Below are 19,874 nucleotides of genomic sequence, written 5' to 3' on the forward strand. Positions count from 1 at the left end.
ATTGAATTTTCCGAGTTCCGAGTAGCTGCTGCAGACTGTATTGCGGGGTGTGACAATTGTCGAGTCATACAACAAAGTGGCATTTTATTTATGTCAACACGGAAAACAAGTTGTTAAGTCAATGTGGTGTCATAATGATTGAACGCTACACTTGCAGAGTCTTTTCGCTTTAGATGCTAACAAATACAAAATAATCTTCTATTAATTGTGCCATTAACCCCGATCGCGCCAGACAAGCGCTTGAGAGTCTCTATGCAAATCCAAACAGATGCAACGATCGTTTATTTAAGAACTCATAAAGAAATGCGGTCTAGAATATTTTGGTATTTATATTCTTTGAAATTTTGTAAACATATTGAGAGCATATGCGAAATTTTGTGTGTTGGGGGTTCTCAATAAATAATACATCACATTAGATTTGTTGCTCTCGGGTTAATACCATATATTTCATATATAATTGCGTCGGCAATTCTCCTTTCTTTGCATTGCTTGTATTTAAATTCATATTTTTATTTCATATTTCCCAGCATGTTTTGAGTTGTTTTTTTGAGTAATGGTAGCGCCGGGTAAAGTGGCGACAACAATGATTGCCGTCAGCGGAGCCAAATACCTCATTCGTCAATAAAAATGTGATTCATTGTGACGGGTTTGTTGCAGATTCACAGTGCCACAAATCAAAGTCTGGGCTATAGCTGCACTTTGTTAGCAACTTAATTTGCGAATAAATAAATAGTCAAGTAATTTAAAATACCCTTTTCGTTATAATATATCAAAAAAATACTTCAATATATGACATTAATATACCAAAAATGCTAAAAAAAAAAAAAATATAAATGTACCGTAGAAATACTTACTTACATAAATTTAATAAGTATACCTACAAAATACTAAAACATACCAAACGTAGATGATCAAACTTAAGTGATTAATTGAAAGTTCATAAACAGTTTGCCGCATACTCATGAAGCTGCATTTGGATAAAGCTATAAAGTCAAGGACTCCTCACTTCTACTTTCAGAGGGTATCTTTTGGTCGCTCATACCCCTTCACAATTTTGCTGTTTAAGTAAGATTTATGCGACGGCAGCGCAGTCAACGCAATGTGTGTGCGTCGCGATTTATTTATAGCCATAAAAATGAGATAGATGTATAGAGTGCGAGTGAGAGATGAAGATAGAGAGAGTGAGGGGAAAAGCTGCACTGATTTGTCAGTTCATTAAAAATGAAGATGTGTAAATGTTAATGAATTTTATGTGCATGATACAGCGACCACAGCTGTCAGATGATTTGGACACTTGGACGGATCCCCCCTCCAAGACCAGAAGTTGTCATCCGTGTGGTTCTTAAATTTATATTCGTTATTTATGTGGGCGCGTGCAATCGTAATCCTGTCCCGAACAAATTGGAAAAAGGAACAACGGTGAATTGCAACGCTAATATTGCACTTTGAATTCAAATACGATTCGCATAGTCAGTTGTTGCAATTTGTAGAGCCGAGGAAAATTTAAATAAATGCTGGCAACGTCCGTAGCGTAACGCAATCGAAACTTTGCCAATAAAGGAGGCTTAGCAGGAAAAAGGCAGAGCAATGCAAAATGGAAATGAAAATGGAAATGGAATCGAAGATAGAAATGGAGATGGAGTTACCCGCATAAGATAAACGCACGGGTCATGACATAAACAAACGACAAATGCAAGCAAACGAATCGGAAACGAACCCAAACACAAAACTCAAACCCAAACTTAAATGCGTTAATGGAAATTGCTTACGCTTGACGCACGAAAAATCTAGCTGATGGCCATTACTTACCATATGCAAAATTAAGTATACGCAATGTGCAAACAGTCGAAAACGTTTCGTCTGCTGCTGAATGCGCAATGAGGCGAAATTCGCGGGTTCGCTTTCATTCAACGTAGTTTACTTTAAACGAATTACATCACGAAATAATACGATTGCTTTAAATGCAACTGTCTGCCAACAGCAATGGAGGTTTGGTCGATTTGCCATATTCGCCATTTGTTTAGCCATTTGTATGTATTTTTCTATATTTATGACCTTGTTTGTGGAACCAGCGACATGCGGCCATAAATCATATGTCAAATTCTGGCTTAGCCAGAAACTAACAACAACAGTAAAAATAGAGAAAAGAAATTGACAACAGTCCAGACAGTTTGGACTTTAGATAAATAGAAAGTCGAAGCGAAACTTAAGCATTCAATTAAAATGATAAAAGCGCATTTTTAAGACCAATTCATTGCGCCTTTGCTTTGGCTTCGGCTTAGAGTTCAGTCACATCACGCATACGCCGCATATGCAAGCACAGATGACTGCACATATCACGAGGCATGGAGTGTTGAAGCTAGTCTGGGTGGCATTTAATTACAGACAGTCGCGTCATTAAAGACTTTTTATAGTACTTCTTTGCAAAGATTTTTATTGCCAACGACATCAGCAGCAGTTTTATGCCGTTTTATGCATTTTTACATACACAAGAGAAAGTCTGCCAAGAGTCAGGCAGGCATATAACAGGTTCGAATGTGCTCAGCCACCCACAACATCAATCTGCATACATAAAGGACAATAAAACTACGCATCAGCAGTTGGCTGTCCATCTAATAAATATTGTTCAATAAATATGTAAACGTACCGTGAAATCGATGATCTGCACAAATTTGAATAAAACTCAAAGGATAAAATCTCATTTGTTGCGCGCCACTGTAAATATTCCTACTGACTAATAAAATATTAATACATTATGTCTGCGAGAAGTCAGAAAGCGATTTCGGGGCCGCATTCAATATACCTTCAAGTGTATTTGAAATTGTAACAAATAAATAATGTAATCAATTTTGTGTTTAGTTAAAATACAATTAAAAGAACGAAGCAATAAATTCAATGTGAATATGTATTGTTGTATATACCATTCCAATTAATATGAACAGGGTATAAACAAGCGCAAATTAAATGAATTTCCAGCTTTCATTTCGTTTATTATTTACCTCAATGACTTCTATCGTTTGTGCTTGTTGCTTTAATGACTTGAATATCTTAAATATAACAAAAATGCGTAGATCAATTTTGAATGAATAACTAAAACAGCTCTGGTAAACAAAAAAGGAATATAAGTTCAGTACTTCTTATTTACCAACTTTGTTTATACTATAAGATAAATTCGTATGTACATATATTAGGAATTCCGCCAATCAATATATTGTGTATTCTGTTTGATATGCGAAAACTTTCTCAATCTTCAAGTGAATAACAAAGATATTAAGTGAATGTACTCTGTCCTTATTTTGCAATGCAAACTTGAGTGAAAGCCATGGCTTTAACAGCTGCCAAGTTGAGTCAATCGTTGCATTGGCCAACGGAAGTGCTTCAAGTGTTGCGGGGATCAATTTAAGTGCCACTAATTAGCCAATGGACACAACAGATGCCCCAGTTTCTTACTCCTCTTTCTGGGTCTGCTGCTGACAATTTAATTTTTACGAGCGCTTAATGTGCCTTTAATTACAAGAAAGCAGCCATCAGGCGTTCTACGCTTGATTGAATATTTACACTGAATTAAGATTAATGGGCTGGGCTCTGTAGCCTTTGGCAGGCGTTTGCTATTATTAACACAGCATAAATAAGGATAACCAAAGCCGACGCTTTCGCCTGCTGCGTTATCGAGCTCCCAAGGCAATTGGCATTGGCATACTCGTGCCCATTCTTCTCATGGCAACAGCCGATTGATGTACTAATAAAATATAATATTAATCAATTGGCGAGTGGCATAGCGGATAGTTTACACTTTATGCCAATAGTTAACAAACGCACGAATGCTCAAACTGTCGAATGTAATGCCAATTCAATTAGCGACTAATGAAGTTATTCCATCAGTTGGCAAATTGGTTTATACACACGCACACACACACACGTTCCGATAGATTACGTTACGTTACTTTTCATTACATTATCACCAACAGGTTTGAGGTCGTAAAAATGCCACTGCAACCAATAAAATCAAGGTTCAATGTTGTTGGCTGCCACACACACACACACACACACATCCTCACACGCATACTTGTGCACAATTAGGTAGACTGCATGACCGCCATTTCAGATGATGGGCGATAGCTTGATAAACAAAAGTCAACGGCCGCTTATGATAACATGGCGTATGAGCGATACTAATTTATCCCCTCAAAAGCAGGTTAAATGGCCGACAAACAAGTTAAATGACAATATCTTTGGCATAACTTATTATTTGTTGCTGACACAAAGGCAAAAGCCAACGCAAAATAGACCCCTATAAATAAATAGTAAACATTAAAGTGCTAACTAAATTTTCCAGCTGCCATCGCAAGTGGCAAGCAAACTAAATGCAAATTATTTATGCTATGCTTTTTTTCATTGTTTACATTTAATTATAAGGATTTATTATCTAATAATAGCAAACTAATAGTAAACCATTAACGCTATGCTTTAATGTATACATAATGATTTACACACTTTAAGATTTATGATCTTTTTATTTGGGAAAACCAAAAATATAATTTTTGGCACTACACGTATTACACACTTTAGTTAAGATCAACTCGATAAACAATAGTTTTTTTTTTTGTTTACACATAAACAAAAATTTTAAATGTTGAAATAAAAATAACAAAAAATAATGCTACAAATATTTAATCAGTTAAAATCAGCTTGAAGTTGCTTTGAACTCAACTTCTATGCAAACGGGTTCAGATGTGCGTCATACTATAATATAATATATATGGGCGTGAAAAGAATTAAAGTCTGAGTTATACACCTTTATTAAAACTGTATTGAAATGAGCAGAATTGCCGAGTGCCGAGCCTGTCCGTTGGACATTATAGTTGCGTATATAGACTATGTTCTATAAATAAATAAGCCACTCATTTGCCGTCGAAATGTTGATGCTAATGTCTGTCTTCAGTTTAGAAATTGCACTACTTACGAGCTTCCAAGTACAGCCCAATGATGCTGTAGACAAAGTGAAATGAGTTTGCTTGGCCGTGGGAAACCCGAGTGTGAGTGTGAATGCGAATGTGAATGGCGAAGACGAGTCTCGTATGATATTGGGAGGAGTAGGGCAACTTTATGGTACACAGGGGTATAGCCAAACGAGCACTTGCATTGGGAATTGACTGCCTCTGCCTGCCTCTTGCCTTCTGCCTCTTGCAGTTGTTGTTGCTGTTGCTTTTGGCCAATTTAAACGCCTGCAGCTGTTACATTTACAGTTAGAGAAGTTGGTCCTGTGGAACTCAGCGTTTGATACACATTATCATGTCTCAATCGTGCGCCGTGCGATTTCATTAAATAGTTGGAACACTGTCTGTCTGGCGTGGTCTGGTCTGGCCTGGTTGGGTCGATATGATATGTTTTGTAGGAGTGACCTTGTCCTACCATTTCGGTTGCTCTGCTCTCGCTTTGCTCGTCCTGGGAAATGTCAAACAACAATTCTACAATTTACGAGCCACATCAAATTCAAATAAAATCGAAATCAAATAAATCGCTCGCATCTCGGCGACAGTTTATCAAGACCGAGCTGCAAAATATGGCCATTTATTTATTGTTGTTGGTCCTGTGGTTGTTGCATGGATAGTGGTGATAATTTAATAGGTCCTATCCAAAATTTATGCAGCTTCCTGTTGGCAAAGGCATTGAAATGTAGTCATCATTCCGCATTTTGGTTACGCTCTATTTGAACGATTGGCTTTTCGGCGCAGAGATCTCCATAGTTTTTTAGTTTTTTATATTCTTCCATGGAAAACATCATAATCAGTTGGTGAATTCAATTCCGTTCAATTCGAGTCGTAAACAATTTCGTTTAATGACATGCTGACGCCATTGGCATGGGCCATGTAAGCATTTGGAAACATCGTGGCCAAAAAGTGTCCACAAGTAAACAAACATCAATGTCCTTTTTGCCATAAACAGTTTGGGTGACATTAAATCTGGCAAACTCATAAAAAACGCCTAGCCTTCGCCTTCGACTTCGAATTAAACAAACACGCGCACATTGTTGGCAATTTCCGTATCCGTTTCCTCAATTTCATTACAATACAAAAGCGAGACTGGGTCATGTTTCGAGATAATAAACCAATAAATATTTCACCAACTTTTATGCTGATTTCAATGGTCCATCTGGCAGTCAAGATGGCAGCATAAGTTGATTACAATATATAATTCAATTAATTTGCATTTTATTCAAAAATTATCATATTCACAATTCCTTAATTCACATTTGCAATCAACTTCAAATGCATCAGTTGGCTAAGACTATTCAAAAATCAGTTGATAGTTTTTACATTAATTATATTTTACAAGGAAGCCACTTTGGATATCATCAACCATTAGCTTATGGGATGCTATTGCTGGCTGTGGCCTGCTCTGCATATGTGGCCAACCAATCGCCCACTGGCGTTTGGTTCAATTCCAACCACTTAATGTTGGACTTCACAGTCTCCAAGGCCTGCTGACGAGCCAAGGTGCCAGCGCCGGCATCTGGGTATTTGGCGAAGAACTGCTCCATCTCTTCCAGTTTAGTTTGCGTTGAGAAACGGGCGGTAATAGTTGGAATCAGACGACCCAAATTACGCTCATTAATGCCAAAGCGCTCCACCAGCTGCGCCCAATTCTCTCGGACATAGTCCCAGACGAGACTCTGGCCCACGGGATTTGTCGAAATGTAGCCGATCAGAGTGAAGTAATCCTGTCTGCGCACTTTGGTCTCATCAAAAGCCAAATTGATGTAGCGTTGCAACAGCCATGGAACTTTAATAGCTGCCAGAGCGTTCATCAGCTTAAGTTTCTCCTGGGCATCGGGCTCAGTCAAGTAAAGCTGCCAGACCTGATCCCAGGCGGCCTCTGTGTTCACCTGCTGCAAACCAAAGTAGTACACGACATCTCTTATATCAGGGCTTGGACGAGTGGCAGGAGCGGCCAGCCATTGGTTGAACAATGTGGTTGCCTGCTCCAGGGCGCTCTCATGTCCAATGCTGCAGGCAGCGTTCAGTACTTTGATTCTCAATTGACTACAAAATATATGAAAAGTTAGCAAAAAGAAATTTCAGTTAGTTAAGGCTGAACATACTTTTCCAGATGATCTTCGCCAACGGTATAGCTAAGCTTCTCTACAATGGGTGTCAGCAATTTGCGACCGTACACTGTAAAGTTCTTGTACTGATTGGTGTAGTACACACGATTTCTCAGCGATGTCAGCATTGCTGTACCCACGCTCCATGGAACGTAGTCCTCCTCGCTTTCCAGATACGTACTCAATTCAAGAGTGATAGCATAAGCTAGCTGTCCAGCTTCGGATAATGCATTGGCGTCATTCAACAAATGTGCACGATCGGCAGTGCTAAAGGTTAGCCGTGAAGTCTTCAGCTCCGAAGTAAGAGAACTCCACTGCGGCTCAGGATAGTTGACACGGTAGTAGCCAACCTGATCCTTGTTGAACTTGATCCAAGTGACAGTGCTGGGCACTGTAATGGTGGCCTCATTATCGTTGTAGTTAAAGATCGTGCTCTGCACAGTGCTGTCAGCGCTGGTCGTGTAGGTAATGGGAATAGACCAGCGGTAGCTATAAATAGAAGAGATTTATTAGTCAAGAAATTAAACTTAGCTTTAACAGTTTTACATACTTAAAGGAAGAGGGCTCCACTACGGCAGTTTCATCATCCTGATTAGCAAGGAAACGCTTCTGCGTCAGCCTGTAAGTGTTGCCATTTTGAACAACCTCAACTACAGGCAGACCCATTTGTTCAGTCCAAGTTTGCATAATCAGCCTAAAAGGTATAATCATTAGATTTGTAATTTTAGATAGCAAAGTGGATTAACTTACTTAACATCAATATCAATATCTTCCGCCTCGAAAGCAGTCAAGTAATCATCAGTTGTGGCTGTGCTATACATGTGACTGCTCAAATAGCGTGTGGTGGCATTTCTGAATTTCTCCTCTGTGACAAGATTCTCCAACATGCGGACCAAAGCAGCGCCCTTTGAGTAGGTGATGGTATCAAAATATTCGGTGATTTCATCGGGACTTTCAATAGACTTGACAATGGCGTGTGAGGCTAGAGTGGCGTCAATTTTCAGCACAGGATGCAGCTCAGCAGTCACAAATTGGTTCATCTGCAAACGCAAACAGTTGAAATAATACACAACAAAGTTAACAATATTTTAGTTCTTACCATATCCCAATCCTTGTGCATGTGGTCGACGCCCTTGTATTCGATGTAGGAGGCGAAACCCTCGTTTAACCACAGATCGTTCCACCAGTTCATGGTGACCAGATTACCAAACCATTGATGAGCCAACTCATGAGCAACAACGACAGCCACACGCTGCTGATTCACACTGGAGCTGGTGCTCTTGTCATACAGCAAGGCGGTTTCGCGGAACGTCACCAGACCCCAGTTCTCCATAGCACCAGACACAAAGTCGGGTATGGCAACCATATCCAACTTGGGCAGAGGATACGAGATGTTAAAGTAATCAATGTAATAGGCAGTGACACCAGCACCCGTCTCCAGTGCGTATTGCGTCTTGTCTACTTGGGCAGGTGTCGAATACACGCGCAGTTCAATGCTAGTGTCTCCAATCGTGGTGGTCGTGTACTTAAAGTCGGAGATAACAAAGGCCGCCAGATATGTGCTCATGGGTAGCGTTTCTTGGAAAATCACCTCAGTTAGATCCCCAACATCCTCCTCAGTCTGCAAATAGACCCAAGGAATATAGTTTAAGGTATACAATGAAATCCAGATATAATTCTTACAGAAACAGGCATGTTAGAAAGCACATGATAATCGCTGCCCTTTGGCTTGGCAATCGTGATGGCAAACTGTGCCTTCATGTGAGGTTCGTCGAAGCAGGGGAAGGCCAAGCGGGCATAGGTGGGCTCGAACTTGGTGGAGGCGATCCATCTGTGTAAGTAATAAATTTAAGATTAGTAATTCGTCAAAGAAAAATCATACGGGTTAATCTTTGATTGTATGCAACTGTGTGTGTGTAGGTTAGTTAAATAAGAACATGCCTTCTACCTTGTTCTATTTTTAAGCTTATCATAGTAAGAACTTTGGTAAAATCCCGTAATGCGATCGATAAGTGACCCGTTGAAGCTTAAATGCAATGTATAATTGCCCACTTCCAGCGGCTGCTCGAACTCGGATACAAAATACTCGTACTCCGGATAGGCAAACGAAAGCGTTGGCTTGATGTCCTTTAATGGCGCTCCAGATTCATCCAAGCGTTCCAACTTCTCGTGACTAACGTTCAGCTGCTTTATGTGCACGGGTATGAATGAAATGGGATCCAATACTTGGAGATTGATGCTAATGTTGCCGGTATAGCTCTTTTGGTTGAGATCTGGTTTCAGCCGTAGATTGTACTTATGGGGTTTCAGTTGTTTTGGCAGTCTGAAGCCAAGATTCTTCAATACTTTGCTAGCAGCACGAATTTCCGGCGAAATTCCAGCCATTGTTCGCATTTTCTTGGTGGTTGGCACTTGGGTGGAGTAAGTTCGACTATCTGGTTTGTTTGCAAATTATCAGTAATATGTCGAATATGTATTTTTGATTGCACAATGGACACACGTATTATAGGTGGAGAAACATAAATGACACTATTATAAATTCATTGCTCTTTTAGGATGACTTTTGTTTTTAATGAACAAGCTTTATTCTTAAAGCTGTTTTACTTAACACCGGTGTTGAAGTGTGACCGCAGCGCAAATTTGCATAACGCTAAACGAATATGCCGATTCTTCTTCTTTTAACATTCTGGTATATTTCGAAAAGAGAGTAGATTGCGCGTCATTTTAAATTGCGTCTTATTTCCGTGTTTTTCAAAAAATGTTTGGTACCAATCGAATTTCCTCCTCCCATTTATTAGATTTTTATTAAAAATAGCATTTTTTACAAATGCTAAACCGAAAAAACAAGTGACTGGGTCCGCCTATTTTGATGTTTCTCCACCTTTCATACATATGTCAAACAGCTGTTTCGCAGTCGCTATCGTACATTGAATGGCAACACAAAGCTGATTGCTATGAGCCAAACGATAGTTTGCCGCGGAAGTTTAAAAATTTGTATGTGTATGCGAAATGAGACACAAACCTGATATTACGCTTAAAATGGGTTTAGTTGACAACAATTGATCACGATCCACGTAAATGGTGCGTATTGTGTCGTTTATTGCCACCAGACTACCGCTTGCGTGCTGCTTTTGATGCTCATCGGCAATATTCTTGCCCACGTAAACCAGAGCGCCTAGCAGAAAACTGCAAAGCACTAGCAGAAATACACAAAACGCGACTAATGTGAGTACTGTGTTGCTGGTTTTCTTCTTATGCGGTCGATTTGTATCCTTGATGCGATGATTGTCATCTGTGGAGAGGCTGCTGCGTGGGCGCACGTTTTTTGTTGCATACATGCCGTTGACTTTGTATTTTTATTCTACTCGTATTTGGCTTTTATTTAAGTTGAACTGTTGGCTAGCTAGTCTCATTTACACTGCTATTGTTACATTTATTCTGACTTGGTGAGCTACAATTAAATAAAATAAAACTCATAAACTCTTTGCTTTGTTCAACAATTCCACAAGCTGCCCTGGCTATGAAGATAATTAAGTCGAGTTTTATTGCTAGCTGACATTTCATCTCGAAATGTATCTCGTAGCGAGCGACATAAGCTCCAATCGACAAGTATTGTGTCATCGGTGTGCGTAATTTGAGCTCTCCATAAGAAGACTAAATTACACACGTTGCCATTATCACTTTTTCGACAGTTATTCCCTATAAACAGAGACATAACTTGTGTTTGCTTTTGATTTGACTGAGCTACTTCCGTCGTTGACTTGATTTCATTGAGACTTGATGCGATTGTCGCTCCAACTTCGTTGGCAGATCAATCAAATGTAATCTCCGTCAGTCACGTAATGGAGTTGATGTTGGTCATTTCACCTAATGTCCATGTATGTGTGTGTAATTGTAACGACTTTAAGCCAAGTTTTATTTTTTATACATTATTTTTAGTTTTGTATTTTGTGTATTGTGACGCTGACAAACCGCAAAGTTGTATTACAAATTTCCAGGTTTGTTGCAATTGCAATGATACGACCACAGGCCAGGCAAAGCCAGGCCACTTTCTACAGAGAGGCGTCGGCGTCGGCGTCACCATTAATGCCAACGTCGCCGTCGTAATCTGTGTGATTGACTGCTGGCAGGAAGGTTGTTGCCTCTTTGTTAGATGATTTGCAATCTTGTCTCTCTCTGTCTCTGGTGTGAGTATACAAATCTGTGATGGGTTCATGCCATGGGAAACATGGCTGCCAGCAAATTAGCAATGTAAATGAATTGAATTGGCCACATAAATGCGTAGAGATAGATGGACAGCAAAGTGTCATCAAGTTTGTGATACCATGGACAGCTAACGGAAACGATAAGCTAATGAGCTCAATGACACCTGATTTACATTGCGAACCGATTGGAATACAAAACTGTGATGATTATTCAAGCTAGAAGCCGCAACTTTATGTTATGTTATGCTTTGTTTTGACTTGCAGCAAAAACAAGTCTGAATAGTGTTAGTTTTATGTGATGCAATTCATTGTTGTGGCTAGACTTTGACTCAATGAAATAATTATAATTTCAATTCATATTCATTAATTTGGCAAGCTCAAGTGACGAATAACATATGAGGAAGATGCAAATTTTGAGCTAGTTGCACAAATTGTGTGTGGGGCAGGAAAGCGGAGGCAGGCCGCACAGATCAAACTCATCATTGTGTGTCGACGTTGTCGAGCGACGCCTCCAATGATGCAATGTACATATTTTGGCGTTGACTCAATTAGGGTGCAGACAAAAGGCACATTGTACCATCAACGGATTGCATGACTACCTTATAAGTCAAACACTTGCGGGAGACAATGGCAATAGCAACAATAACAACAATAACAGCAAAGAGCAACAGCAACAAAAACTGCAAACTATCTGCACAACTGCATAATTTCATACGCCCCATTGTATTTGTGTCTACAAGCTGCTCGTATTCTGAAGTTGGCACTGAAGTTGCTCTGCTCATCAAGCTTGAGGAAATGTCAAAGCATAACTGTTTGGATGTGCTGCTAATGAACATGGCATTAAGTCAAATATGCGCAAATTTAATTAAAGCCACGCTCTCGAGTTGAATGCACTTGCAGAATTCAATATTTATTGTTTTATATGAATTTGTAAATCTCTCAAAACGATCATTGCCGCTGGCATTTTAAGGTCACAACTTTCACAAAAAAGTAAATGCAAAGTGCGCCCCACAAATACCCAAAAAAATAAAGAAACAAAAAAGTAAACCAACAAAGTCATACACATAACAATTACACAGACCCATTGCCAAGTCTTGGATTGGGTCACAAAGTACGTGCTTGCAATCGGTAAACACTTGTAATACTTATTTATAACAGCACACCCAAATAGCTGATAGCGCCAATAAGAAATTATATGTTTGCAATAGTTTTCACGCTGTGCACAACAAGTGAGCAAATTTATCTGGCGTTACATAAAGATAAAACAAATTCAAGTTTTGAAATTTCACATGATGCCTGTCATTATTAACTTGAAATCGCATTTGACCTAAAGTCTAATTGCTTTTTTTTTTTATTATTATTGTTGAACTATAATCTAATCTCCCTCACTCAAATATCTTCGTCACAAATTTTATTATTGCTATTGCAACTTTCTGCAAAATATAATCTATGTTTAGATTGCACAAATGAGAGTTCATTAGAAGACCTAGTTCTTTGTATAATTACCAAAAATATAGTTAATCTGTGTCGGCTATAACAAAAAACCAAACCAAAAAAAGAGGAAACTCATTTTCATATTCATGATATTAGTGACAGTTGCCCAGAGGCACCAAAGAGAAATGGAAAAGAAAAGAAATCAGTGTCAATGAAAATGAAAAAGGTTCAAATAATGCGCGACGCTTCAACTTATGAGAACAAAAACAAAATAAAAACAACAACTATAAAAACGAAGAACAAGATTCTACTACGAGTATGAGTGTCCAACGAGACACAAAAACAATAAAGAAAAAAATACAGCGAACAACCAAACAAACGGAAACAACATTAAAGCCAATGTCGATGTCGATCTCGACCCATTTCGTTTGGTGCTGTTGAAGAAAGTAATTTCTCAGCTATGAGTTGTGGTATCAGCAGTCAGCGAGCCAGCTATTGAAGCGAATGGCCAAATGCTTGGCCCAGCTTGTAAAAGAAACAAAAAAAATGTAAACACAGGCCAGAAGCGAGTCGCGAGTTGCCGCCGTCGCGGTTGCCGTCGCAGTCGCCGTCGCCGTCGTCGTCGCAGTCGTGTATTGGCCGATTTTAAGGCCAAGAACTTGCGCGGCAAGTGAACTATGCATGAGCGAGAGGCTGCCTGAAGACTTGAAGCCTGTTTGTCGACAGAGTTAAAGGGGCCAGCAGAGGGGGGGAAGGCAACGTGCAACCGGGAGATGGTGTTGCAAGCGGCAAGCGGCAAGCGACGCATGTGTTTGCTGCAACCTGTTTTGCGTGCTGCGTGAGTTGCTGTTGGCGATCTTTATTTTGTTGTGCGCTTATTTATTGTGTTTATTGTTGAAAGTCAAAGTTGCTTTGGCATAGAATTCAATGGCCGCATTTCAGACAAACACACGTATTATTATTATTACTTTTATCAACACTAGTATTATTATGGAATCGTATTAATATCAGTTTGCGCCTCAATGCGCTCAATTAGAACAGACACGAGGCCATAACGGCACCACAATGCCCCGCCTCAATGACAATGACAAAAAAAAAAATATTTGCCCAGTTTCAGACACAAGATTCAACGGTATTCATTCGGATTTTCACTAATACTCGTAGTTGGGTTCTCTTATTCACAGTTCATATTTTGCGATATACAGTTTCTTGTCTAAATTTGTCATACCCCGAACAATTCAATGAACTGAGTTCGTTTGTGTGTGCATCTAATAACACTCGACTGGTTTTGTCACATTCGCACTTGCTTTTTGGACAGCTTACTGTGATTAACAGTTATAGCTCATTAGGATGAATACAAAGACTAGATACTGAAAAAGAATTAATTAATTGCTTCGCTTCTGTTATTTTTACTAATAACTAAGTCTAAGAGCCTGCATTACTCAATTCAAATCGATGCCGCGCACGTATCACACTCGTGTCGGTACCGAAGACTGAGGCGAAAGCAGGAAAGAGAGACGAAATCTGAGATCCAGCAGCAGAACACGCGACCGAGCATCGACCAACCGAAAGCAACCGTCGCGCTTAGCTTACAATTTACAACTGAGTTGCTCACCTTAAGCTGCAGCTGCGCATAAGCTTTCGATTGACAAAAGCTCTTCTCAACGCCAGAGACCGGCTTTTTCTATTGCTGCGCGACGTTCTCAGTTTACTCACTAACACACACGCACACACACACGAGCATGACTTGTAAGGGGGGCATTCACGATCTGAAATGCTTTAATCGTTTACTCACTTCTGGTTGCCATCCTCATCTGTGTAGCTGGAGCGATAAATACCAACCAGGCTACTCAAGTCGCAGTCAAAGCTAACGGACAGTGTGTAAGCCTTGCTTGTGCTCAGCACCTCCTTCAACTCGATCATCAGCAGCTCACGTGTCTCATCCAGATAATACTTATCAATTGCAATACGCATACGTGCCATCATATTGAGAATACTGATGCTGTGCACATTCAGATCCTTGGCATGCAACACAATCAGATTGGTGACGGCATTCAATTGGAATTGTATGGACACGGTGCCTTCGCAAGCACCTGTCTCCAGATCCGGATGTAAGTAAAGACGATAGCGAACGGGTTGCAGCTCAGTCGGCAGACGCCATTGGATCTATAGTTTAAGTTATAAAGATAAATGAATATTCATAATTGGTAGCAAGCAAGTCATTACAAGAACGTTAACGATAAGACGATAAGGGTTCCATAAACTAGTCAAGTAGTAAATTATTGTAAATGTTCTTTATTATTAACCCATTGGGGTATTATTCCAAAGCACAATACATTTCAAAATCCTGATGAATTCTTCTAAATTAATGTTTTCTAGAACTCGCTGTGTGCTTGCGGTTGAATCTGATTGGATATATATGTCAAAACATTGGCCTGTATATAATCCTCGAGCACGTCAAGCTTCTCTTTGGCCTCGCTCAACTGCTGCCACAGATTATCCCTGTGGACCACAACAACAACCAGGGCGACAATCAGACAAGTCGATAGCAATCCAAAGAAGATCGCAACACGCTCTGCTGTGATTTTATCTAATTCAATTGAAATAATTTCCATTATAGATGAAATTGGTTGAAGCAATGAAGTATTGCTCACCTTTTAAATTTTCCACGAACTTGCCCATTTTCGATATCAAACTTGCACGAGGTCTCTGACTAAACTGACCACTAACTATATGGCTAACAAACGCGCAAACACCTTTTGACCAAGATAAAAACTCGGACATGGGAAACAGCAAAAACCCAAATACGATAATCGATAATCGAGTCTAAACAATGCTATACTGTGTAAATTGGACAATGCCGCTTTTACGATAGTCTAGGAATTATAAGATAGCACTTACCTCTTCAGGGTTGGGAAGTCCAGTGGGCAGTGTAGGATAGATTGGATTCACACTAGACGACGTTGTGCCTGCACTAGGTGTCGTTTGTCCACTTGGTGTCGTTTCACCACTTGGAGTAGATTCTCCACTGGGTGTAGTTTCGCCACTAGGCGTAGTTACTCCACTGGGTGTGGTTTCCCCACTAGGCGTGGTGACTCCACTTGGTGTAGTTTCGCCACTCGGAGTAGTTACTTCACTAGTCGTGGTACTTGGTGTTGTTGTGCTTCCCGTGAGCACTTCTAACTTATCTAGTGCATCCTGCAGATCATCCTCCAGGCTGGCCTTCTCGACAGCCAACACAATCGTTGCGATACAGAACGCTGTTGCAGTCAGGCCCAGAAATATGGCCACTGTCTTGGCCGTTAGCCCTGTACATAAATGCCACAATTCGTATATTCGCTCACACTATGATATTCATTCAAGTTTATGCACTTACAGGCAACCATTTTGCTTTAAAGTCCTTGCTCTAGAAACTCGCACGCTATGGGACACTTCCACTTTGCAACGAGCTTGAACTCGAACTAATTCTGAATGGAGAATCTGACCAACTATTTTGACTTGATAAACAGATCGATTATCGATTATCGAGTACCTGAACTGCCCAATTGCCCTCAGCACATATCACGACCATATTATTATTATTACTATTATGGGACATTTACGACCTTGTGTTTATGGCGCCACCATATATATCCATAGCCTTTGAATAAGCTTAGTCATGATACCCAGTTCAGGTTAACAGTTATTCGCGTTTATCGGAATTATCAAAACTCTTTTTGTGGTCTATAAAAATCGCCACTCGGATGTGTAAAATAAAATATCAGGTTTAGTTTATGGCATGAATTTCGTATTCTTTATTGTTATTTAGCAACATTCCTTATTATGCAATTGGAATCGGGGTAATAATTGACACATTTAATTGCTATTTATTGATGCAATTGGATATTTGAAATTTTACTATGGGTTTTTGACGGTCAGTGGATTGGCCGTCCCGTCCAGCCAATTGGCAATGCTAGCCCCATTCTCCTGTAGCCAATTAATGTTGTACTTGATGGTTTCGATAGCCTGCTGACGAGACGCTGCACCAGCTCCAGACTCTGGATATTTATTGTAGAACGCTTCAACCTCATCCAGCTTCACCTGGCTTTCAAAGCGTCCAGTTATACTGGCAATCACTCTGCCAAGATAGCGACTATTTAGACCATAGCGCTCAACCAGCTGGGGCCATTGCTCCCGATAGAACTCCCAGACAACCGGCTCACCCACAGGATTGGCGGCAATATTTTGTATGCAGGTCAGATAGTCTTGCGAGCGAATAATGCTCTCATCCGAACCAAGATCGAGGAAACGATAAAGCAGCTGAGGATCCTGCACACCCGACAGACCATACATAAGTTTCAACTTTTCGCTGGCATCGGATTCAGCCTTAAAAATCTCCCACAACTTCTCCCAGTTAGATTCGCTACTAGACTGTTGCATTCCGTAATAGTAGACGACCTCGCGTAGATCAGGAGCTGGCCGATTGGCAGCAGTTGGATTATTGAGCCATGTGGTAAAACGCTGAGCTGCTTGACTGAGACAGTCAGGAACTCCCAGGGAACACGCTGCAGTCAGCACAGAAACTCGTAGGCGACTAAAGGGCAAAATTTAGAATGAGTAATAGAAAAAAGGAATTGTTCGTTTCAAGCTTACTTTTTCAAATGATCGTCTGCGTCGACAGTCCAACCAACTTCTGAGTAGATGTTTGTGAGAAGATAACGCGCATAATTTATATAAGAAACATAGCTATCAGTGTACATCAGACTGCTTTGTAGAGATTGCAGTTTAGAGGCAGCCACATACCATGGCACAAAGTCCTTCTCCTGTGCCAGGTAAGATGTCATTTCCAGAGGTACGCTGTAGGCTAATTGACTGGCATCGGCGAGGGCAAAGGCATCATTCAACAGATGCGCACGATCGGCAATATCGAAACGAGAGGGATCTTCGATAAGTTGATTATTGATTACTTCCCATAGGATGCTGTCGTAGTTCACACGATAGTAACCAGTCTGATGCACATTCAACTTGATCCATTTAACATCGCTGGAAGCTGTAATAGGTACAGAGTCTTGGTCATATTGGAAGATCAGGTCCTCGACTTCACCACTGGCAAAGGTATCTAGGATATATGTAACCGGAACGCTCCACTTGTAGTTGAATTCACTAGCCTCTGCTTCTTCGTTATAGCTCTCCTTGTTTGAGAGGAATCTCTGTTGTGTAATGACGAAACCTGCATTAGTTCGAGTTACATTAAGCACTGGGTAACCCATCTGCTCGGTCCAAGTACGCATCAATTGCTTAACATCGAAATCGCTGACTACAGCAGCTACTTCGGTCAAGAAGTCATCAGTGACAGTATTTCCGTAGGTGAAGTTAATCAGATAATTGGTAACTGCTTCCTCAAACTTCTCAGAACCCACAAGGTTCTCCAGCATACGAAGTATGGAGCCAGCCTTCTCATAGCTAATCGTATCAAAGAGTGCGGAGATTTCGCTGGGTGACTCAGCCTTTTGAACAATAGGATGCGAAGAAAGTTTCGCGTCGAAAACGAGTACCGGATGTAGAGCAATTATTTGGAATTGGTCAAGCTAAGTAAAGAAAGTGATACAAAAGAAAAATTATGAAATGATAAAATTTCTATATATTAAAACATACCATTCCCCAGTCTGGATAAACGGCGTTCACTCCCTTGTACTGCAAAAACCGAGCGAATCCCTCATTTAGCCACAGGTCATTCCACCATTGCATGGTAACAAGATTGCCAAACCATTGATGAGTAATCTCATGAGCCAAAACTGCAGCTATAGACTGTTTGTTGTAGGTAGAGCTGTAGTCATCATCATAGAGCAGAGCAGTCTCGCGATAGGTCAGCAATCCCCAATTCTCCATTGCATTTGAGGCGAAGTCGGGAATTGCAGCCATATCCAACTTGGGTAGCGGATAAGCAACTTTAAAGTACTGGATGTAGTACTCTGTGACAGCAGCACCGAAGTCAAGGGCGAATTGTACTTTGCTCAACTGATGAGGTGTGGCATATGCGCTCAGCTGGAAGTCGTTTCCAATTCCATTGGTCTGCACTGTCTTACTTAATGACTCAAAGTCCGATACAATAATACATGCCAGATACGTGCTCATTGGAACGCTAATACCAAAGGTAGCCATGGTATTCTCACCCAGGTACTGGGTTTCCTGTTATTGAATTTTAGTTTTAATTTGAATATGAAATTTGTCCTAAGCAATGTTTGGGTCTTACAATTTTGTTCATGTTCGATAGTGCATCGTAGGCATCGGTCGGATGGACGACGGTAATTTGGAAGGTGGCCTTCATAGCGGGCTCATCGAAGCAAGGAAATGCTTCACGTGCATAAGTTGCTTCGAATTGCGTTGTAGCAATATTTCTATATGAAAAATAATTAGCATACTTTCAGGCTGGAACCAGCATCAAGTAAATAGAGAAATCTCGTTACCTTTGCTCCCCTGATGGCGCCTGATAGCTGCTGCTATATAGACCGGTCAGCTTATTCAATAATTGTCCTTCAAACAACACTCCCAGAGTGATGACCGCATTTACCGTCAACTCCTCCGCCAAATCAATGATGAGAAACTCACGCACAGTATCAAGTTCATAGTTTTCTACCTCTCTGTTCAGAACATAAACATTGGTGATAGTCAATTTGTTCGAATGCAAGATGATTTGCTTTGTTGCCTCGATGACTCTAATTGTAATCAGTTCCTGGCCCGTAAAATTGCCAGTATCCAATTCAGGGTGCAAGTACAGCGTATAATGTGTGGGTGCAAGGGCCGTGGGCAGACGATAATCAATCTACATTTTTACACGATTTTCATATTATTTGATAAACACATTAATTGTGTAAGTATGTATTTTCTTCTCACCTCCTCCTCGTCAGCTGTCACTCCGTTGATCACAGCCAACGCAGCAACTGCCCAAAATAATATCGCGCGTAGCCAATTTTCCGATATTAACATCTTAACTGTTGGAACGTCGACAGTTCACTGAAGGTAATGCAGTTAGTTTAGGTATAACTATAGCAATTGCGGCTATATAATATACTCGATAACTTAATTTGATTATGGACACTTGTATCGCTTTATAACCAATAATTGTGATAACACTTTAGCCTTAGGTCATT

General features: G+C 40.3%; 3 protein-coding genes across 5 annotated transcripts; all 3 read right to left on the bottom strand.

Moving 5' to 3' along the window:
• Positions 1–6,195: 6,195 nt before the first annotated feature.
• LOC133836027 (glutamyl aminopeptidase) lies at positions 6,196–16,215 on the bottom strand. 3 transcript variants are annotated; one of them, XM_062266298.1, is made up of 9 exons: positions 16,121–16,215; positions 15,646–16,052; positions 14,540–14,910; positions 8,789–8,936; positions 8,205–8,726; positions 7,856–8,145; positions 7,656–7,799; positions 7,103–7,594; positions 6,196–7,043 (listed from the first exon to the last, which is right to left on the bottom strand). In XM_062266298.1, exons 1-9 carry the CDS (start codon positions 16,128–16,130, stop codon positions 6,368–6,370), a joined length of 3,060 nt encoding a protein of 1,019 aa, XP_062122282.1. In that variant the 5' UTR covers positions 16,131–16,215; the 3' UTR covers positions 6,196–6,367. The 3 variants fall into 3 exon arrangements, with proteins under 3 accessions (XP_062122282.1, XP_062122281.1, XP_062122283.1); XM_062266297.1 differs by lacking the exons at positions 14,540–14,910; positions 15,646–16,052; positions 16,121–16,215 and adding exons at positions 9,054–9,540; positions 10,128–10,556; positions 14,187–14,338; XM_062266299.1 differs by lacking the exons at positions 14,540–14,910; positions 15,646–16,052; positions 16,121–16,215 and adding an exon at positions 9,054–9,944.
• On the bottom strand, positions 15,024–15,501 carry LOC133836028 (uncharacterized). Its single transcript, XM_062266300.1, has 2 exons — positions 15,399–15,501; positions 15,024–15,334 (listed from the first exon to the last, which is right to left on the bottom strand). Exons 1-2 carry the CDS (start codon positions 15,424–15,426, stop codon positions 15,120–15,122), a joined length of 243 nt encoding a protein of 80 aa, XP_062122284.1. The 5' UTR covers positions 15,427–15,501; the 3' UTR covers positions 15,024–15,119.
• Positions 16,216–16,509: 294 nt separating the features above from the next.
• Positions 16,510–19,751, bottom strand: LOC133839575 (glutamyl aminopeptidase). The gene is made up of 6 exons (XM_062271189.1): positions 19,618–19,751; positions 19,191–19,546; positions 18,977–19,121; positions 18,379–18,912; positions 17,377–18,311; positions 16,510–17,317 (listed from the first exon to the last, which is right to left on the bottom strand). The coding sequence occupies exons 1-6, from the start codon at positions 19,708–19,710 to the stop codon at positions 16,642–16,644; spliced, it is 2,739 nt and encodes a 912-aa protein (XP_062127173.1). The 5' UTR covers positions 19,711–19,751; the 3' UTR covers positions 16,510–16,641.
• Between the last annotated feature and the right edge of the window lie 123 nt (positions 19,752–19,874).

The sequence above is a fragment of the Drosophila sulfurigaster genome, chromosome 2R, assembly GCF_023558435.1.
Source record: "Drosophila sulfurigaster albostrigata strain 15112-1811.04 chromosome 2R, ASM2355843v2, whole genome shotgun sequence".
In the NCBI taxonomy this organism is placed as follows: domain Eukaryota; kingdom Metazoa; phylum Arthropoda; class Insecta; order Diptera; family Drosophilidae; genus Drosophila; species Drosophila sulfurigaster.